General features: G+C 39.4%; 1 protein-coding gene across 4 annotated transcripts in view; it reads right to left on the bottom strand.

Moving 5' to 3' along the window:
* MARK1 (microtubule affinity regulating kinase 1) overlaps positions 1–20,490 on the bottom strand; it is a 136,040-nt gene extending 115,550 nt beyond the window's left edge. For all 4 annotated transcript variants that reach the window (XM_019030673.4, XM_019030682.4, XM_004028427.5 and 1 more), the window contains exon 1: positions 19,747–20,490. In XM_019030673.4, the coding sequence (XP_018886218.2) occupies positions 19,747–19,797 (51 nt within the window). In that variant the 5' untranslated portion in view covers positions 19,798–20,490. The remainder of the gene's footprint in view (positions 1–19,746) is intronic.
* Positions 20,491–23,704: the final 3,214 nt, after the last annotated feature.

The following is a 23,704-nucleotide window of genomic DNA, read 5'->3' as shown; positions in this document are numbered from 1 at the left end:
GGACTACAGGTGCCCACCACCACGCCTGCTAATTTGTGTATTTTTAGTAGAGATGGAGTTTTGCCACGTTGGCCGGATTGGTCTCAAACCCCTGACCTCATGTGATCCGCCAGTCTCAGCCTCCCGAAGTGCTGGGATTACAGGTGTGAGCCACTGTGCCCAACCAGATGTTTGTTCTCTAAATCATTACATTTGATTTAATTTAATACTCTAGTAGTCAAGAGCTTTATTCTACGACCTTCATTTCAGTTATATTTAGTAAATCTAACAAAATCCAGTAATTATTTCCTAATATAAGCTAATAATCATATCAACTTAAATTAATTTTTTGAAGTACATTGAAATTTTATGATAACTTTAACTTATGATCATGAACATAAAGAGAGGAAGCTCTCTCCGATATACTTCAGATGTTCACCAAAAAATGACCAGAATTTAACCAGCAAATACTGTATCTACATAGCATCACCTCATATTCTTAAAGTACTCCACTATTTCCAGGGAATGAATGAATCTTAACTTTATACATTTACTAAACATCCAATGAGTTGCTACTATGTGCACAGCACTGTGCTAAAGTATTGTAGGAAGAGGAATGTATTTTATTGACATACTCTTGCTGTTTTTAATCCAGCAAGGTAAGCAATTCTGCAAAGTGCAGGTATCACTGTTTGCTTGATACAGGAGTCAGTAATAGTGTTCTTGGTCTCAAGGAGTTTGCAGCATTATGTGTGTGACAGGCTTAAGAAAATCACAGTACAGAGGTTGGGCACGGTGGCTCACGCCTGTAATCCCAGCACTTTGGGAGGCTGAGGCGGGCAGATCACGAGGTCAGGAGATCCAGACCATCCTGGCTAACATGGTGAAACACCGTCTCTACTAAAAATACAAAAAAATTTAGCCGGGTGTGGTGGCGGGCACCTGTAGTCCCAGCTACTTGGGGGGCTGAGGCAGGAGAATGGTGTGAACCCAGGAGGTGGAGCTTGCAGTGAGCTGAGATCGCACCACTGCACTCCAGCCTGGGTGGCAGAGTGAGACTCCACCTCAAAAAAAAAAAAAAAGAAAATCACAGTACAGTTTGACACTACTGTCACAAAGTGCATACAAAGCAGAATTAGCAACTGATAAATACTCAATTCTGGCAAAAAGGGGAGTAGAGTCTCCTCAGTGACCATACTCTTACCTCTCCTTGTTTTTCTCCCCTCCTGGAGAGGAAGGTAGAAGGGAAAGGTGGAAGTGATCAACCAACCTGGTTCCAACCTTTTCTATTCAAGACTTTCTTCCGTAGGATGTTATTTGGGCACTGGTAGTTAACAATTCACTAGTAAGCCAATTCCACTGGTTTAAACAGTGGCTACTAGTAAATACTTTATTTCCTTCCAGTTCTTGGTATTTAGGCAATACAGAAAGAATCTAGAGTGGCCAGAAGGATCAATGGCATGATTTAGTAGTGCTATTCAGTTAATAAATAATTTCTGTAGAAAAAAGTACCCAAGACAGTTTACAGGTAAGTAGGTACCAAAATGAGATGTACCAGTAAGAGCCATAAGTAGGAAAGGTTAGTGATTTGATCCAAGATAAACTAGCTTATCCATAGCTTTTTGCTTTCTATTCCTATAGTTGCTTTTCTTTTCTTTTTTCTTTTTTTTTTGGAGACAGAGTCTCACGCTGTTGCCCAGGCTGGAGTGCAGTGGTGCGATCTTGGCTCACTGCAGCCTCCACCTCCAGGGTTCAAGCGATTCTCCTGCCTCAGCCTCCCGAGTAGCTGGGACTACAGGCGCACGCTGCCATGCCCAGCTAATTTTTTGTATTGGTAGAGACAGGGTTTCACCATTGTTGCCCAGGCTGGTCTCGAACTCCTGAACTCAGGCAATCCACCTGCCTCAGCCTCCCAAAGTGCCAGGATTACAGGCGTGAGCCACCGCACCCAGCCAATTAGTTGCTTTTCATTACTAAAAGCAGGCTGGACACTACCTTTACAAAGCAATAATATCCCTCCTTAAGAAACTGAAGAGGCAGTAATAGAAAGATAAATCTAACCCAGAACAGAGCAGTAGCTAAATCATCTTTCCCTTTAGTTCAACTATATTCATCACTGATTAAAATCACAAAGACCAATCACCATTAAAGGACAACGATATACCAATCCTAGTATTTGCTAAATCCTTCTCCTTGCCCCTTTTTATCATCCTATTCTTCTGCCCTAAATCTAGAGAAACTCTACTTTCTAGTATACTAAGTGATTGTTTTATGGTTACCATGGACATCTGTAACCATACTCGCAATACATACCACCACAGTGAAAAATGTGTGGGATTTCATTATGAAATTGAATCTTTTCTTAACTGGTGTTAAATAAAAAATTATTCTGATGTTTGTTAAAACTATAAGGAAAACTTTACTCAAGACTATTGTAATAGGGGTATTCCCATAGGGAAGAGAGACAGGCTCAACTCTGAATATTGCAAAGATGGCTAGGGATTTACAGGCAAGGAGCAGAGTGAGAGGGTCAACAGATGGAAAAGTACTAAAGAAGACATCAAGGGTAAGGTGATTCTTGCAAATGACAGGCCAAGGACTCAGACATCAAAGGTGGGGGGTGAAGAACTCAATCAGCTCTCAGGGGTGGTCAGATATCGAAGGTGATATCTCACCAAACTGACTTAGCAAGATTCTTTGCTAATTCGGAGTTGTGCAGGCCCAGTAAGGGCAGGAAGGAAATAGAGGGCCAAGGTCAAGGCCTAGTAGAGAACAGGACTCTGAGCAGCCTAACTAAAGTTTGTCAAGAGTCTTTGTCACTAGCACTGGCGTCTCCCCTTTACCAAACCTTTCTCTCATATGCCAAATAAAGTGTATATAAATACTGTATTAAAAGCGCTTTCAGGCTGGGTGTGGTGGCTCATGCCTGTAATTTCAGCAATTTGGGAGACAGAGATAGGGTGGCTCGCTTGAGCCCAAGAGTTCGAAACCAGCCTGGGCAACATGTCGAAACTCCCATTTCTACGAAAAAATACAAAAATTAGCCAGGCATGGCAGCGAGCACCTATAGTCCCAGCTACTCAGGAGGCTGAGGCGGATGGATTGATTGAACCCGGAAGGCCAAGACTGCAGTGAGCTGTGATCACGCTACTGCACTCTAGCCTGAGCAAGACCCTATCTCAAAAAAAAAAAAAAAAAAAAAAAAAAACCATGAGAAAGCAGCCCACTGAATTTAAAAACTAGAGTGTTTCTAAAGCATGCAGGCACACAGAAAATATTTAATACAAATCTCATCAAGTTGACCCTCCATCTAAATCCTCCAAGAGCTTCTGCGGCCTCCAGGACTGGTTCTTGCTATGGCATGTAAGGCCCTGCCTAATCTCAAGCCAGGCCCTCTCACTAAATGCTGCCCTCTTCAGGGTGATGCTCTCCTCTTCTCCACTTCACACTCAGGGCCTTTGTGCAAATGCACCTTCCACCCCGAATGCCCTCTTCTTCCCACCAACTCAACTTTCCACACAGCCACTTGGTGAAGGAGTACTTATCTTTCAAGCCTCATTTCAAAGGCTTTCTTGAGCACCTGGCCCGCCTCTCCTTCCTTCTTTACTCTGTGTTCTAATCAGCTGGATGACAAGGAACTGCAACTTTCTACTATACTTGTTTGTCTCTATGTCTGTCTCCCACTTCAGGCTCTGAGTCACTCCAGAGCAGGGAACAGGTTTCATTTGTCTTTGTATCCTTATCATCTTCAATTGTGATGAAGCGAATAGAAAAGGAAATAAAAGCAAACCCTCTTTTCAAATTGTGAAAGCAGCATTGCTGATCTCAAAAGGAAAGGTAGTCTTGTTAAACCCGTCACCATATACTTTACAGGTAGTTCACTATAATTTGGTACTGTGGCTCAGCTTCTAATTTGTTTACCACCTGGACTAACCTGATATAGTGGTCAAAACAGTATTAAATAACACTTTCTCAGGAGAAAGATTCACCCTATAACTAAAGGCACTGTCTTAGTCTCTTTTCCGTTGCCATAACAGAATACGGCAGACTGAGTAATTTATAAAGAACAAAAATTTATTTAGCTCATGATTCTGTAGGCTGGGAAGTCCAATATCAAGGGGCTGGCATCTCGTGATGGCCTTCAGCCTGCGTCATCCCATGGTGGAAAGGCAGAAGGGCAGAAGGGTAAGCAAGTGTGCAAAAGAGAAAAGCACTATGGGCAGGGCTTGCTTTATAAAAACCCACTATCGAGATAACTAACCTGCTACTGAGAAAACATTAAGCCATTCGTGAGGGCTCTGACCTTATGACCCAATCATCTCTTATTAGGCCCCATCTCCCACCACTGTTGCATTGGGTATTAAGTTTCCAACACACAAACTTTTGGGAGGCACATTCACACCACAGCAGGCACCATATGGTAAACTCCTTTTTCAGTTGCCATCTCCCTTCCCACTTTATTGTTAACCACACAAATTTGAGGGAAGGGAAGGGAAGAACATGAAATTCCTCTTTTACCCCTTTCTTATATCTCACACCTATAACAACCACATGCATGTACCTTATTATTTACAGAAAATTCCCCGATATTTTCTACTGTTGTCATCACCTACAAAAGGATTGACTTATCATTTTTTCCATCCTACTTTCTAAAATATAGCCATCAACTATAATTGTCTTTTCATTTTCATCATAATATGAGGTTAATTACAATGTAATCATCATCATCACATAAATCAGTGTTTTCCAAAACCTAGCTGGTGGATATCTGTGTAAGAATTCCCTAAGGGTTTGGAGAAAGAGAAATTCCTAGACTCCACCCTAGAAAAACTGAGCAAGAACAAAGAATGGGAGGGAGCAGGAGTTAGGAAACGCAAATTTGAAACAATCTCCTCAGGTGGTTCATAAACTCACTGTATTTGAGAATAAATAAATAAAATAGACCTTGGTTTATTAAATTGTTGAGTACCAAAAAATATGCCAAACACTATGCTAGGTAATAAAGGATATACAGAAATAATGTTGAAAGTGGTCCATGGCCTCAAAATATTTTCAATTTAGCTGGAAAGCAGAAGTTTATACGCAGAAGAATTAGAGAACAACGCTAAACTCTGTGGCATAGAATGGCCTCTAAACTACAGTCCAAGATATTTTTAGCTTCAAAATGTGTAAGTACGCACTCCCATAGAAATGCTAATAAATTACATATGAATTACTTTATAAATAGATTATGCATATTAAAAAGTATAGTATAAAAATTTTTGGAAATATATTGAATTCTAATGGTGCAAACTTTTCAGTGATTAGCAAAATATTATTAATGTTATACAATACAAATGAATGTTTCTTGAGTTTGTAAATGTTGGCTTAACAATTTGTGATAAAGAACTGAAAGACTGATTATAAGTCCAGTTTATGTTGCTACTTAATTTCAATGACTGTCATGGCTAATGAGAGCATCTCACATAAATGGAAGTAGTGGACAACTGCTTGCACTTATTTAATTATGATGCTCATATTTCGATCTATTCACCAATTATGCAAAAGTTCTGTTAGATTTCCACTTTGCCTGAGCCATTCTTGAAAATTAATCATTCTAACAATTGTAACAAATGATTTCAAAAATCTAGCAAATTTTCAAATGAAAGATTTATAAACAGAAAATTATGCACATTTTAAAGTATACAGATATGAGAATTTCAGAAATGATACATGGTTTAGGAACATAAGTATGGAAATTTACATAAGTATGGAACATAAGTATGGAAATCCCGTAAGTATGTAAATTTCTGAAGACCCATTTACAAAAAATTTATTCCAGAATTTCTACAGTGCAGTAGGCATGATATTATAAGGGGTACTCCAAAATAGTATCTATTTTTTAAATGAATTACTGAACTATAAGCGAGTAAGAGAGACCTCCAAGGGCAAAACAAAAACAAGTAAACAAACATAAAAAAAATCAACAAACAACAGCTAAAAGTTAACCACAAAAGCCTTAGTTACCCTCGAGTCAAATACTAAGCCTTGGACTCACTACAGGGTGAGAGAGCTGAACCTACAACTCCCAGGAATCCCTACAGGAGACTAAAGTGCCCCAGGTCAGTAGTGGTTCCCAGCAGAAGCAACCCAATTTCTTTCTGAAGGAAGCATCCTCAGTTTAGGCCCCCAAGTTTCAAACAAATAACAATCAGGCAAAGAGGAGTTCACCATCAAATACCAGCACATTCAATAAGAAACAACCATAGTGAATGACACCATCAAATACCAGCAATTCAATAAGAAACAACCATAGTGAATGAGAATTAGCAGATATCAACAATAAATCTAACCTCCTAGGGACTTCAGATAATGGAATTACCAGAAACAAGTTGCAAATTACTATATATTAAATGTTCAAGGAAATGAAGATGAAATCATAAAATAAGCAAAGTCCAAGAATCTACTTAAAAAGGCAGACAAGCTTAAGAGAAAAATCTTAAAACTTTTAGAAATTAAAAATATGATAAATGAAATTAAAAATTCAACAGATGGGGAAAAAGAGTGGAGCATGGATCCAATGCTCTGATTTTTAGGGAACTGCCAGAGGGACTGGTTTTAGATGCTGACAGAACCCAGCTTACACTATATGTCACTACAAAAAAATCAATGAAACACATAGGATTACAGCAAGAGAGGATAAGAGGGACAAAAACCTACAAGACGGAAAATAGTTAACAAAATGGCAATAGTAAGTCCTTCCCTATCACTAATTGCACCAAATGAAGATGGATTAAACACTGTAATCAAAAGACAGAATTGTTGAATGGATTAAAAATATAACATCCAACTATATGTTGTGTACAAGAGATTCACTTTAGATTTAAGGACACCCACAGGCTAAAAATTAAAGGATGAAATAACCAAAAGAGAGCAGAGGTAGCCAAACTTACATCAGATAAAACAGACCTTATGTCAAAAACTGTCACAAGAGACAAAGAAGAATATTACGTAATGATAAAAGGATCAATTCATGAGGAAGCTATAACAATTATAAATACATATGTACCCAACATCAGAGCAGAAGCAAACATGACAGAACTGAAGGCAGGAATAGACAGCAACACAACAATAAAAGATTTCAATACCCTACATTCGATAATGATAGAATAACTAGACAGAAGATCAACAAGGAAACAGAGGACCTGAAGAACACCATAGAACAAATTGACCTAACGGACACATAGACATACAGAGCATTCCACCCAATAGCAGCACAATATAAATTCTTCTCAAGCACACACAGAACATTCTCCAGGACAGATAACAAAAATACAACAGCAAAACTTATGGGATGCAGCAAAAGCAGTACTAAGAGAGAAGTTTATCGTGATTTCATTAAAAAACACCTACGTTAAAGAATAAGAGGCTGGGTGTGATGGCTCTTGCCTGTAATCCCAGCACTTTGGGAGGCCAAGGTGGGCAGATCACTTGAGGTTGGGAGTTTTAGACCAGCCTGGCCAACATGGTGAAACCCCGTCTCTTCTAAAAATACAAAAATTAGCCAGGTATGGTGGCAGGCACCTGTAATCCCAGCTACTCAGGAGGCTGAGGCAGAGAATCACTTGAACCCAGGAAGTAGAGGCTGCAGTAAGCTGAGATTGCACCACAGCTCTCCAGCCTGGATGACAGAGCCAGACTCTATCTCAAGCAAAAAAAAAAGAGAAAGACCTCAAATAAATAATCTAGCTCAACACCCCAAGGACTAGAGAAAGAAGAGCAAACTAAGTCAAAATTTAGCAGAAGAAAGGAAATAAAAAAGATTAGAGCAGAAATAACAAATTAGTGAATACAAAAACAACAGAAAAAAATCAACAAAAGACTTGGTTTTTTGAAAAGATCAACAAATTTGACAAACCTTTGACTAAGAAAAAAAGATAGGACTCAAATAAATAAAATGAGAAATGAAAGAGGAAATACTACAACTGATGCCACAGAAATAAAAAGGATGTAAGATACTACCATGAATAATCATATTCCAACAAATCATGTTGGAATGTATAAATGTATAAATTCCCAGAAACATATAACTTACCGTGATAGTTAATTTTATATGTCAATTTGACTGGACTGAGGAATGCTCAGATAGCTGGCAAAATATTATTTTGGGGTATATCCAAGAGAGTTTTTCCAGAAGAGGTTAGCATTTTGATCAGCAACTGAACAAAGCATATACCTTCATCAATGTGGGCAAGCATCATTCAATCCATTGAGAGAGCCCGATTGGAATATAAAGAAAAAAAACGGAAAATTTATTTCTCTCTTCTTCAGCTGGGATATCCATCTTACCCTGCTTGCAGGCATTAGAGCTACTGGTTCTTGGGCTTTCAGACACAGACTAAATTATATCACTGGTTTTCCTGGTTCTCCCACTTTCAGATGAAATACTGTGAGACTTCATGGCCTCCATAATCACATGGACCAGTTCCCATAATAAATCTTTTCATATATCTATATATAGCCTATTGGATTTGTTTCTCTGGAGAACCCTAATAAACCTACAAAAACTAAGTTATGAAAAAATAGAACATCTAAACAAAGCTATAACTAGTAAGGAGATTGAATCAGGAATCAAAAACCTTCCAACAACAATAAGCCCAAGACCAGATGGCTTCACTAGTGAATTATACTAAACATTTAAAGAAGAATTAAAACCAACGCTTTTCAAACTCTCCCCCAAAAAGAAGAGAAGAGAATACTTCTTAACTCATTTTATAAAGCCAGCATTACCATGATAAAAAACCAGAAAAAGTCACTACAGGAAAAGAAAACTACAAGTCAATATCCCCAATGCATATCAATATAAAAATTCTCGGAAAAAAAAAAAACCTAGCAATTCAATTTCAACGGCACATTAGAAGGATCACGTACCACGCCCAAGAGGCAATTATCCCTAGGATACAAGGATGGCTCAACATACAAAAATCAATGTGATATATACCACATTCATAGAAGGAAAATTAAAATTGCCTGATCATCTCAATAGATGCAGAAAAAGCATTGACACAATTCAGTACCCTTTCATGATTAAAAACACCACTCAACAAAATAAGAATGGAAAAAAATTACATCAACATAAAAAAGACCATATATAAAAAGAACATTGATGCAAAAATCCTCAATAAAATACTGGCAAACCGAATCCAGAAGCACATCAAAAAGCTTATCCACCATGATCAAGTGGGCTTCATCCCTGGGATGCAAGGCTGGTTCAACATATGCAAATCAATCAATGTAATCCAGCATATAAACAGAACCAAAGACAAAAACCACATGATTATCTCAATAGATGCAGAAAAAGCCTTTGACAAAATTCAACAACACTTCATACTAAAAACTCTCAATAAGTTAGGTACTGATGGGACATATCTCAAAATAATAAGAGCTATCTATGACAAACCCACAGCCAATATCATAGTGAATGGGCAAAAACTGGAAGCATTCCCTTTGAAAACTGGCACAAGACAGGGATGCCCTCTCTCACCACTCCTATTCAACATAGTGTTGGAAGTTCTGGCCAGGGCAATTAGGCAGGAGAAGGAAATAAAGGGTATTCGATTAGGAAAAGAGGAAGTCAAATTGTCCCTGTTTGCAGATGACATGATTGTATATCTAGAAAACCCCATCGTCTCAGCCCAAAATCTCCTTAAGCTGATAAGCAACTTCAGCAAAGTCTCAGGATACAAAATCAATGTACAAAAATCACAAGCATTCTTATACACCAATAACAGACAAACAGAGAGCCAAATCATGACTGAACTCCCATTCACAATTGCTTCAAAGAGAATAAAATACCTAGGAATCCAACTTACAAAGGACGTGAAGGACCTCTTCAAGAACTACAAACCACTGGTCAATGAAATAAAAGAGGATACAAAGAAATGGAAGAACATTCCATGCTCATGGGTAGGAAGAATCAATATCGTGAAAATGGCCATACTGCCCAAGGTAATTTATACAGTCAATGCCATCCCCATCAAGCTACCAATGACTTTCTTCACAGAATTGGAAAAAACTACTTTAAAGTTCATATGGAACCAAAAAAGAGCCCACATCGCCAAGTCAATCCTAAGCCAAAAGAACAAAGCTGGAGGCATCACACTACCTGACTTCAAACTATACTGCAAGGCTACAGTAACCAAAACAGCATGGTAGTGGTACCAAAACAGAGATATAGATCAATGGAACAGAACAGAGCCCTCAGAAATAATGCCACATATCTACAACTATCTGATCTTTGACAAACCTGGGAAAAACAAGCAATGGGGAAAGGATTCCCTATTTAATAAATGGTGCTGGGAAAACTGGCTAGCCATATGTAGAAAGCTGAAACTGGATCCCTTCCTTACACCTTATACTAAAATTAATTCAAGATGGATTAAAGACTTAAACGTTAGACCTAAAACCATAAAAACCCTAGAAGAAAACCTAGGCATTACCATTCAGGACATAGGCATGGGCAAGGACTTCATGTCTAAAACACCAAAAGCAATGGCCACAAAAGCCAAAATTGACAAATGGGATCTAATTAAACCAAAGAGCTTCTGCACAGCAAAAGAAACTACCATCAGAGTAAACAGGTAACCTACAAAATTTTCGCAACCTACTCATCTGACAAAGGGCTAATATCCAGAATCTACAATGAACTCCAACAAATTTACAAGAAAAAAACAAACAACCCCATCAAAAAGTGGGCAAAGGACATGAACAGACACTTCTCAAAAGAAGACATTTATGCAGCCAAAAGACACATGAAAAAATGCTCACCATCACGGACCATCAGAGAAATGCAAATCAAAACCACAATGAGATACCATCTCACACCAGTTAGAATGGCAATCATTAAAAAGTCAGGAAACAACAGGTGCTGGAGAGGATGTGGAGAAACAGGAACACTTTTACACTGTTGGTGGGACTGTAAACTAGTTCAACCATTGTGGAAGTCAGTGTGGCGATTCCTCAGGGATCTAGAACTAGCAATACCATTTGACCCAGCCATCCCATTACTGGGTATATACCCAAAGGACTATAAATATGCTGCTATAAAGACACATGCACACGTATGTTTATTGCGGCACTATTCACAATAGCAAAGACTTGGAACCAACCCAAATGTCCAACAATGATAGACTGGATTAAGAAAATGTGGCACATATACACCATGGAATACTATGCAGCCATAAAAAATGATGAGTTCATGTCCTTTGTAGGGACATGGATGAAACTGGAAATCATCATTCTCAGTAAACTATTGCAAGGACAAAAAACCAAACACCGCATGTTCTCACTCATAGGTGGGAATTGAACAATGAGAACACATGGACACAGGGAAGAGGAACATCACACTCTGGGGACTGTTGTGGGGTGGGGGGAGGGGGGAGGGATAGCATTAGGAGATATACCTAATGCTAAATGACGAGTTAATGGGTGCAGCACACCAGCATGGCACACGTATACATATGTAACTAACCTGCACATTGTGCACATGTACCCTAAAACTTAAATTTAAAAAAAAAAAAACTAGGTGATAGGATGATCTGTGCAACAAACTATGCCACATGTTTACCTATGTAACAAATGTGCACATCCTGTACATGTACCCCTGAACTTAAAAATTGAAAAATAACAATAGATACACTTAGAGACTTATCTATGGAGATACTCATCAAGGTTATTTACAGTAAAGAAATGGAAAAACCTTCAATATCTAACAAGAGAGGACTGGGGCCGGGCACAGTGGCTCACGCCTGTAATCCCAGCACTTTGGCAGGCTGAGGCAGGTAAATCACCCAAGGTCAGGAGCTTGAGACCAACCTGGCCAACATGGCGAAACCTGTCTCTACTAAAAGTACAAAAATTAGCCGGCCATGGTGGTGTGCACCTGTAATCCCAGCTACTGGCATGTGCCTATAATCTCAGCTACTTGGGAGGCTGAGGCAGGAGAATCGCTTGAACCCAGGAGGTGGAGGTTGCAGTGAGCTGAGATTGCGCCACTGCACTCCAGCTTGGGTGACAGAATAAGACTCCATCTCAAAAAAAAAGAGAGAGAGAGGACTGGTTAAATAAATGCTAGTTCACCCACTCTAATGTAGCCATTGCAAATGATAAGGTTAGAAACTTAAGGCATGGAAAATAGTCATAATTGTATAAAATGTACACAGTAGTTTATAAAATAAAATGTATTGTGTGGGAAAAAAAAAAGCCCACAACTAATATAACACTCATTGGTAGAAAACAAAGGTTTTCCTTTAAGACCAAGAACAAGACAAGGATGCCCATTCTTGCCACTTCTATTTAACATAGTATTAGAAGTCCTAGGCAGAGCAGTTAGACAAGAAAAAAATAAATAAATAAAAGGTATCCAAATCAGAAAGAAGCAAAATTATCACTGTTTGTAGATGAGATTATCTTATATGCCGAAAACCCTAAGGATTCCAAATACCAAAAAAAAGAACTGCTAGAAATAATAAACAAATTCAACAGTTTCAGGCTACAAAATCAACATACAAAAGTCAGTTACATTTCTATGCACTAACAAAGAACTATCCTAATGGCATTTTTTACAGAAACAAAAAAAAATTATAAAATTCATATGGAACCACAAAGGACCCTGAATGGCCTAAACAATCTTCAGAAAGAACAAAGTTAGAAGCCTCACACTTACTGGCTTCAAAACATATTACAAAGCTATGGTAATCAAAATAGTATAGTAATAGCTTAAAGACAGAGATATACACTAAGAACAGAATAGAGAGCTCAGAAATGAACCCATGCATACACAGTCAAATGATTTTCAACATGGATGCCAAAAATTCACAATGGGTAAAGGACAGTCTTTTCAACAAATGGTGCTGGGAAAATGGATATATATATGCAAAAGAATGACACTGGACCCTCATTTTATATCATACATAAAAACTATCTCAAAAGGGATTAAAGATTTAAATTTAAGACCTGAATTATAAAATCCCTAGAAGAAAACATAGGAGAAGAGCTTCATGATATTGGTCTTGACAAAGATTTCTTGTATATGATATCAAAAGCACAGCCAACAAAAGCAAAAATAGACAATCAGGACTAAATCAAACTAAAAAGCTTCTGCACATCAAAGAAAACAACAGAGTGAAAAAGCACACTACAGTATGAGCAAAACTATACGCAAACTTGATTAAAAAAAACTTGATTTTTAAATGTGCAAAGGAATTGAATAGACATTTCTCTAAAGAAGACATACAAATGGCCAACAGGTATATAAAAAGATGGTGAACATCACAAATCATCTGGGAAATGCAAATCAAAACCACAGTAAGATATTTACTTTACAACTGTTAGGATAGCTGTAATTTTAAAAACCACAAAACAAAAATAAAATAAAAATAGAAAATAAACATTGGTGAGGATGTAGAGAAATTGCAACCCTTGTGCACTGTTGGTGGAAATGTAAAATGCTGCAGCTGCTATGAAAAACAATATGAAGTCTCCTCAAAAAATTAAAAATAGACTTACCATTTGACCCAGTAGAACTACCATATGACCCAACAATAGAACTAACATATGACCATTTCTGGGTATTTATCCAAAAAACTAAAATCAGGATCTCGAAGAGATCTTTGCACTCCCATATTTACTGAGGTATTATTTATAAGAGCCAAGAAGCAGAATCAACCCAAATGTCCACCCGCAGATAAACAGATAAATAAAACAAGGTACATAATACAATGGAATATTATTCAGCTATAAAAAAGAAGGAAATCCTGTCATATGCTATAACATGGATGAACCTTAAGAGCATTGTGCTAAAATGAAATAAGCCAGTTACAGAGGATAAATGCTACATGATCTCATTTTTGTGAGGTATCTAAAGTAGTCAAACTCATCAAAACAGAAAATAAGAATGGTGGTTGCCAGGGTCTGGAAAGAAAGGGAAATAGGGAGTTGCTGTTCAATATGTACACTGTTTCAGTCACACAAGATGAAAAATTTCTAGAGATATGCTGTACAATATTGTGCCTATGGATGAAATTGGAGGTCATTATGTGAAGTGAAATAAGCCAAGTACAGAGAGACAAATATGTTCTCACTCATATGTGGGAGCAAAAAAAGCGATCTCATGAAGATAGAGAGTAGACTGGTGGTTAACAAAGGCTAGAAAGGGTTAGTAGGCAGGGGAGGATGAAGAGAGATTGATTAATGAGTATAAACATACACTTAGAAGGAAAAAGACCTCGTGTTCAATAGATCACTGAGGTGACTATAGTTAACTAATCGATTGTACATTTCAAAATAGCTAGAATAATTTTAATGTTGCTAGTATAATGAAAAGATCAATATGTAAAGTGATAGATATCCCAATTGCCTTAATTTGATTATATGAATGTATCAAATTAACACATATACCCCCAAAATATGCACTAATAGATCTAATACATATCATAAAATTAAATAAAAAATAAGACATGAAAAAATAAAAAAATAAAATTGCCACCTTACCACCACTAAAATCTACTCCCTCCCCACCAAAAATACTGTACTGTACGCTTAAAAATTTGTTAAAAGGGTGTATCTGATGTGTGCTTTTTACCACAATGAAAAAAAATTCAACAGATTGGTTAACAGGGTTATATACAGCTGAAGAAAGATCTAAACATATATGCTAACTATAGTATAGGTTATACTACAGATTGGAGTACAGATAAACAGTGAAATAGGAGGAAAAAAATAAATGACAGGTTAAACATGAAGGATAGAACGATAAATTTTAGCACATCTAACCAGTGCCAGAAATACTATGCAGAACAGAGGTAAGGTAACATTCAAAGACATAATGGTTGGTACATTCCCATAACTGATGAGACATATGAATCCACACAAGATAGAGACAGACAGAATCACACACCAAATAGCAGATGACTCCTGAACAGAAACAATGTATATCAATAGACAATGGAATACTACCTTCTGAGTGGTGAAAGAAATCAAACTATCAACCTAGAGTTACAGACTAAGCAAAGCTATCGTTTAAGAATTAGGGCAAAATATGTCTTCAGATCTAAAAAAGTTCATGACTAACAATCCTGCACCAAAAGAACTTCCACAGATATTCATCAGGAAAAGAGAAAATGACACCCAAAGGAAACAATGAGATGGAAGAAGAAAAATAATAACAACAACAATAATAACTTTAAAATCATGTGTCTAATTCTATATGAACTGGATTTTTATAAAAAAAAAAGACGTAATAATAGCATGTAGGTCAGAAGTGAAGTGATAGACATTAAATACATTTCTTCTTCCAATGTATTGCCCTGCACACCCACTTTAGAGACCACTGATGTGGACTATATACATCCACCACTGTTCAGCTACAACAAACAACAATATTAGCTGCAATCATTTCAGAAGTCTTGTTAAAACAATGAGACAAGCCATAAAGGATTTGTAAATTTGATATGAAGGAACAAGTGCAAGGCACTCCACACAGGAAACAATAAAGGTTCAGAAGTAGGGATAGGGACGGCATACCCTGTTCTTCCTCTAATAAAGTATCTTATACCATTTCATATGCTCTTCTAAAATCTATTTTTTAAAAAAAGGGTTCACACTCTGTCACCCGGCTGGAGTGCAGCGGTGTGATCTTGGCTCACTGCAGCCTTTATCTCCTGGGCTCAAGCAACCCTCCCACCTCAGCCTCTCTAGTAGCTGTGAATGACTACAGGCACACACCACCATGCCCAGCTTATTTTTGTATTTTTAGTGGAGACAGGGTTTCTCCATGTTGCCCATGCTGGTCTTGAATTCCTGGATTCAAGCAATCCTCCCACCTCGGCCCCACAAAGTGCTGGGATTAGAGGCATGAGCCACTCTTCTAAAATCTTTACGACACAAACAAAACAAAAGAAAACAAAAAAACACTTTCTAGAAGTAACAGCATGAGTACAGTAATAGTGGAAGGTGTCAGATTTTCATTATTCACCTTGAAGGATAGAATTATTAACCTTGGGCAGGTCACTAAATTTTCTCTCTGAAGGCTTCATTCAGCCTCTCAGGTTGTAATACGTAATGTCTACCCCTCACCAATGTCACCAATATATTCTGATGATAAACGAAAAAATTCAAAGGGGGTGTTACAGCACTGATTTCTTATATACTAGTACTAGTCACTGTGCTGGGCACTGGCAACACAGACTAAGGGAGACAAAGTCAGGCAATTAGATGCTATGTGATAGGTACTGTGACATGTGAAGGATGCACAGAAAATCCAAGGGTGGTGACAAAGGCATGCTTTCCTCTCGCTTCTTCATGCCATTAACAATGATTCTCAAAAGACAAACTACTGATGGCAACCTTAGTTACAATAGGTAATCATTATAATCACCGCCATGAATTTCAGTATGTCACAAGACTCAACATGGAGTCTTTTTTTATTAAAGGCTTTTTAGTCTAACTGAATTCAATTTTAAAACATCCCAAGAAGTAGTCAAAAGAGTTTTCTTCATACCGATCAAAATTTCATCACAGAAAGCTAGGCTGAGCATTTTTGACCCATTAATAATTAGCATAATCGGAGTTTTTCCCAAATACTAAATTTTTTTTTCTTGTTTCATTAAAAAACATGTAAGAGTAATGATAATATATTATCTATATCCATGGTGGAATTATCCAAATAAAATCTAACAAAAGAAAAAAAGAGAAATCTTTTTTACTCTTTTTCTGGACTTACTGTTTATAATCTAAAATCAAACACATTTTGCATAGATTCTATTATCTGCAACACATTTTTTTTACTTTACTACAAAGTGTTTATTGCCTTAAAAGTTAATCATTGGTTGTCCTGTTGTATTTAGCCCGTTGAGGCCTATTAACAAGGCACACACAAATCTTTCATCAAAGAAAATACTCCTGAAAAAGTACACATAGACTGTTCTTAGAGAAAAGCAATTCTTTCTCATTCTACTATATATAGTAGTAGTATATAAGAGATCAGTGCTATAATATTCCTCTTTTGGGATTTTTATTTATCCTGAATATATATTAGTGACACTGAGAAGGGTAGATATTATATATTCCCAAGGAGACAAAATCCAAATACGTTATATGGATGACCAAAGAAATGTTTATATTAACTGCAAACGACAACGAAATATCAAGATGGTGTTTTAAATTACTGTATTTGTTGATTTTAATTTCTAAGGAAAATAAAATGTTTTTAGTTAGTGTCCTTGATATACCAAAGGACTTAGAACCCTTTAATAGTCATATGAATATAAAAGTTTTGTAACTATTTTTAAAAATATGTCATGTAATTGAAAATGACTATAAACAAAAATACATTTTGGCTGCCATACTGGCATTAATATATTAGCTAACAAGCAGGTTTGTTACTTTATTTCATCGATGAGAAGTAAAAACGGATGATGCCATTTACTACCAACTAGAGAATAAAGAGAGTCACCAATGGTGATTTCGTAGCCATCAGTGGTGGCCTCTTTGATAAACACCTATAACACCTATAAACCAATTTAGCCCTATTTACACAATGTCTTCTACCATACATTACTTGTTTGGGATTATTATCTCTTCTGTAAGCTCCTTGCAGGGAGAGACCTTATCTTAAACACTACTTCTGTACCCCCTTCCCAACCCTTTACCTAAAAAATGAACATGCTGAGTGCATACTTATTAATTGACAGGTGTCGTATAATAGATATTTTCCACAGCAATTAGGAGAAAATAAGGATGTGGGTAAAGTAAGCTAAATGGAGATATCATTATGTACAACACAATAAGGCACAAGGCCATAAAAGTGACTTTGAAATAACATGTTCAGAAACAGCAAATCAGTTTATACAGCATAGTCATTTTCAGAAGGTACTCACAACAAAATTTATCATACTATTATTGCTTAGCTTTAAAATCCTTTTTTTGTGTGTTCTTACATGAGAAGCTGCATTTTGTGCTACTCCTTAATGCATATTTCTATAATTATATCTCATGTCTTTATGAAGTACCTTATTCATACAAGTATGAGAAAAGCTATACTATTCAAAATCTAAAAGAAAATAAAAACAATGTATTTTTCCACTCCTCCTGGGTTAACACATACAGTAATTTGCTAATAAAAACAAAGGTTATCATCTGTCATACTTTTCATTCACACTCTTGAATGACAGGCATTTTTTTAGTGCTCCTGTTAGAAAAATTCTGTGCCAACTCGGCTTTAAAACCAACTTAAACCAAAATATCCATCTTTTTCTCTGAACTTGTTCAATCTCTCAATCAAAATTATGTATCAATTATATTTTCTAAAATAGTTATGATGCAAATGAAGTTCTAATTTATGATAGCAGCAGCCTTACACTATCTTTCCCATTTTAAATGCACGGCGCTAGAGAAGACAAAAGCATACTCTGAAACATCTTCACAGGTCCTCTAACAATGGTCTCTTACTAGAATTTCTTCTCTCTTTGTATAATTATATTAAATTTCTGTGCTTCCCTCCTAAGATGAAATCATCTGTTTATACCCCTCCAACAACTCAGAAGTGAGCTTGTATCCTTTCTCTCATGCCTTTTGTCTAAGAACACCAAAGCGCTTCGTTATTTTATTTTACCAACCCCATGAAGTCAGTGGTACATCAAAAGCTGGACGGCTGATGAGATAACTAGACAGAGAGCTCTGGACAGCTGACCAAAACTTGGTACCCCTCTAGGTCCTTAAAATCAGTCGGAAAATCAGCCAAGCCCTATTTACAGGTCTTGAGTGTTTTAAACAAAAACAAAAACAAGAAAACCTTCCCACAAAGGAACTTGCACACACACACACAACTGTACTTTTCAGAAGGTGGAAATACAAGGGATCTTGTTCTTTTCGTTTTTCAAGAGTTTAAAAGCCCGGCACATCTGCATCTTGATAACAGCTCCAGAGGGCAATCTGATCAAAGACACAGAAAATCCCTCCTTTAAAGATGTGCACCTTGTGACACTTCAAGGAGGAGAGATATTTAAAGTAAAACCTGCCCTGCATCATTATCACTGACTTAAGGAAGAGATTAAAAAGCCCTTGGCTTCATGTGGCTTTTCAACATTTTGCTGTAACCCCAGGGCCATAGATGCTGTTCGTGAAATTCTTCTACTCATCCCTACTAAGAGTGTCACAGCAGTATAAACTCATACACAAACACGCACACATCTCCACTTCCATTCCCATCCTTCTCCCTTTGGTGCCCATGACCCAAAATGTGGACACAATGTTACAAAAAGCAAAGTCATGGGGCAATGCGGGGGGAGGAGGGGAGAGTGCAAAGGATTGAAAGATCCAGAAAAGCAAGAGTGTGAGAGGTAGCCGGCTCGTCTGCTATTGTAAAGCAAGCATTCATTCGGGTGGGGGCACAGAATACAGAGATAGAAATAAAGCAATCCTGACTGCCCACTCTGCCATCCCATTCTGCTTCTCTGCCCTCCATCACCCCATCCGCCCCTGGAGGACCACCTCCGAGCGAGAGGGCGCCACTTACGGTTCCCCACCCTCACCCTTGAGGGGAAACAAGCGAAATGGGGTTGGAATGAAGAATAGGGCTGAGCAGTGGGTGAGGGTCATGCCGGGCTCCAGGTGGAGACCCTGCCGCGGGTGGCCGCGCCGAGGCACGGGGGACGGCCCAAGCGCGGGTGAAGTGGGGATCAGAAGAGGGTCTCGCCCCCACTGCTCCCGAGGGAGGCTCCGGTTACTCACATTTTCCGTGTCCCGCTCGTTCACCGTCGGCAATGGCGTCCGGGCCGACATTTTGTGCGGGCAGCGGGGTCTGGCCGGGGTCTCGCCGGCCGGGCTGTGGTGCGGGCCCCGGGGGCGACAGGAAAGGGGTGCGGACGCGAGCACAAGGCCGGGGCGAGCGGCTCCCGCAGGCCGCGGGGCGGTGCAACAAGCGGCCCCGGCGGGGGAAAGAGGGAAGAGGACGCGGAGGAAGAGGAGGGGGAGCCGCTTCCCGCGGCGGCGCCGCCGGGGTATGCGGACAGTAACGAGGGAGGGCTTCGGGCGAGGCGGTTGCCCGGCGCTGGCGGGGCGGCGAGGCTGGCAGGATGCGGCGCCGAGGGGTGGGAGGCGTGGAAGGGGAGCCGGGAGGCGGCGGCGAGCCCCGCTAGGCTCTCCGGACCATGGGTGAAGGTGAACCCGGTGCCTCAAATCACTGCCTGGCTCGTCCTGGCCGTCAGGAACCGCGGCCCTGACAGCGTCGCCCGCGCCGCGCCCCGTTCTCCGCCTCAGGTGTGCGGCGCCGCCCGACCCAGCCGCATCCACGCGCCCGGGGCCCAGCGGCGGCGGCGCCCGAGCCCCCGGCGCGAATGTCTCGGCTCGGTCCGCGCGGTCACAGCCACCGCCGCCGCCGCGCCTCAGTCAGGAGGAGCGGCCCGAGCCGGCTGCGCGCGGAGCAGCGGGCGCGGCACGCAGCGCCCAGAGGCACTTGGCGGCCGCCGCCGGGTGGGCGGGCGCCAGCCGAGGGGGCCTCTCCATTCATTCCCTCATTAGGGATGCGGGGCCGCCTCCTCCTCCTCCTCCTTTTTCTCCTCCTCCTCCCGCGCTCTCTTGCCCGCCTGTCCCTGTGTTTATTTTTGTTTCGTGCCCCACCCGCAGAGTTTACGGTCGTCTAAGAGCCTCTGGTGGTTTTATTTTTATTCGTGTTTGGTTTTTGCCGGGTTGAGGGTGAGAGCGAGCTGATGTGAATAAGTGGCTTTTTTTTCTTTCTTTCTGTTTTTGTTTGTTTGTTTGTTTGGTTTTTTTTGTCCGTTTCATTGGAGAAGAATTGGATTCAATCCTACCCTGGATCCTACCCCTCCTTTTCTCCTACCTCGGGACTTTTACCATTCTTAAATTCTACTCCTCCTCCCCCGTTTCCACGCTTTCTCAATCCCTGTCCTCGCCTGAGCCCTCTGTCAGTCCCCTTCTCTAGGGAGCCGTTGGGTTCAGGGTCACCCTCAGAGTTTGGCAAAAAGCACAGAAGCCCCTAGAAGCGCCAGCAGCCTAGGGGGGCGGCTGGAGACTCAGTACAAGTGGGTCTCAGCCCCCGACGGCGCGGCCTCTTCGGGAATGGGGCCGGCGGAAGACGTCTCGCTCTGGGCGCCCTGCAGCACCCTCGGAGTGGGTGAGACCCGCGAGTCACAACATCTACACTGGCTGATCGTCACTTCCTGGGACACAAGGAAGTGTCACTTAGGCGAGCCTGTTTAGGGAGGATGGAGAGCTGTGTCTGATTTGGGCCCTGTCCTCCCTCTTCCAGGTGGCTTCCTCACACTTCCACCCACCTGCCTCAAGACATCCTGCAGGCACCCGCGTCTGTAGTGCAATGTCCAGGACCCATTCGCCTTTTATAAGCAAGGCTGCATTTTTTTTAATCTCATTTGAGAGCTTACATTTTGCACATTCAGCCTGTAGAACGAAAACCTTATCGTCTCTCTATTCTTCTTTGCAACATTTCTTTTTCACTTCCTTTCATGGATGGGCAGGAAGACAAAAGGAATGAAAGATAGGAGTGGATACATTGATTTTCTGAGCTGCTTCAGTATGCCTCCAATGGAATTCTTATAATGGTGGGAAATTTCTCGTCTCTTCTGAATTTCCTCCATTTGAAAGAAGAATCCCTGCACCAGATGGTTTTTATCCTGACTCATTAAAGGTTGTTTCTGAAAAGTTAACACTTGACCCTTGAAGCATGGGTCCAAAAGACCTGAAAATAGCAAACACAAAAATCCTTTGAGGAAAGAAGCAATTCTCACCCAGTCTATATTCACTTCTAGAACACCATCTATGTACTTATTTCTTTAGCATTTTCTCTTGTAACCACTTACCAATTTCACAAAGCAAATGAAAAAAAAAAAAAAAACAAGATCCCTTTGGTGGTCATCACCACTTCTCAAACAGAATTTAGGCAGCGGAACTGCAGTGCTGCCTCCTGAACTATGATGTGTTACTGAGAATGTCAAGCATTTACATGCCCTCTGCAGAAAATCCTGAATCACCAAGATGTATTGAAGTTGCAAGGGCATAATCCTGTATTTTTCTGGTTATTTTCTGGTTAACTATTGCGACGGCTGCCTGTAGGGGCTGCCACCACAGTGTCAGCGGCATCACTGACTGCTGCAGCCACACAAGGGTACCTAGTGTTGCAATAGTACCTGAGTTAACCTAGCAATAAACAAGTAGCTGTGAAAAGGCGTTCAGCCCCATTGGAATATGAATCATTCCTTCAGCTGGTAGTTTGTATTTTGCTCTTTAAAGTATACTCACATATTTTTCTATCTTTATAATCGTGGTGACCCTGACAGGCATATTTATTTCCATTTTACAAAATTCCACTAAGTTAACTTGTTCAAGATCACAGATGCACCAGGTTAATAAGATACAGAAGAAGATAACTGAAATATGTGGTGCTGTTCAATCTTGCCCCAGTCACAAAAACCATAGGTTCACCCCGTAAGATATAACGGCTAATTCGAGACAGAGCTTAAAGGAGAGCCCCAGATTCTGGCACAGTGGCTTCCACAGATTTTAAAGTGTCTGTTAAAAGCCATGGACAAATCCCTTAGCTATATTTGCTACACAATGCTCACTATTTCACATATTGAAATTTACGGAATATCACATAATAATAGGAAGGGATATTTATTGTTTAAGTCAATCCCCAAAGAACACTTCTAACAGTGAAACTACATTCAAAGAGAGTCATTACTGGGTAGCTCGAATCCGTAATTCTAGCTAACCAAATTGTTTTTTTGGATAGAACAACTCTATCCAAAAGAAAATGCCGTTCAAATAATGCTTATTAATACCTAACAATTTTAAGCTTGGTATGTAGTGAAAACTAAGTGAAAATGCACTTTGCCCAGGTTAAAAAAAAAAGTCACTATGTTTTTCAAAAGGAAATACTGTCTGTCCCTATATGAGCTCTTCTCCCCTTAAAATGGCATTAGTAGATCCTTAAACATGGGAGAGGAAAAAAAATGACATGAGGCATTATTGTGATGGAGTCAATACTGTTTAACCCTAGTCCTTAGAAATGAAAATGCTCATGAGCAAAATTTTTTTGTGTTACTATATATAGCTTCTGTGTCTGTGACTACGGAGAAATGACAAAGGGAATATTTTAAGGCTTTGAGTAATTTTCTTTTGGGTTATTAACCAAATGTGGCATGTTCAATTCACAGGTTCCTAACTTAATGTGTTAGGGTAATGAAAGTTTCGGAAGAAAATTGAAGTACTGACAAAACAAAAGGGAAATAAAGATCTAAAATGTGCTAAACCTACAGTGAAAAGTGGGAAAAGAGCATTGCCTACCGTCAGCCCTATGGAGTAGCATTTTTTAGAACTACCGGGTCCAGTACCAGTTACATGTGACTACTGAGCTCTTGACATGTTGCTTGAATTTTTAATTTGACTCAATTTCAAATAATTTACACTTAAAAACCGATTTGATTCAGTGACTGAAAAATTGTGTTATGTTTGAAAGTATGTTAAGTATATGAATCTACTTTTTCAACTGTAAATTTTCTGAAATCTATATACCGATCAAGTATTTCTGATGGAAATGTATTACCTGAATTGGGATGTGCTATAAATATAAATTGCACACCACATTTTCAAATAGTAGGAAAAAAAAGAGAGTAAGATGTCTCTTTATAAATATTATAACCATTTCATATTG

Source organism: Gorilla gorilla, chromosome 1, assembly GCF_029281585.2.
Source record: "Gorilla gorilla gorilla isolate KB3781 chromosome 1, NHGRI_mGorGor1-v2.1_pri, whole genome shotgun sequence".
Taxonomy (NCBI): domain Eukaryota; kingdom Metazoa; phylum Chordata; class Mammalia; order Primates; family Hominidae; genus Gorilla; species Gorilla gorilla.
This window is presented reverse-complemented; position numbering and strand designations above follow the sequence as displayed.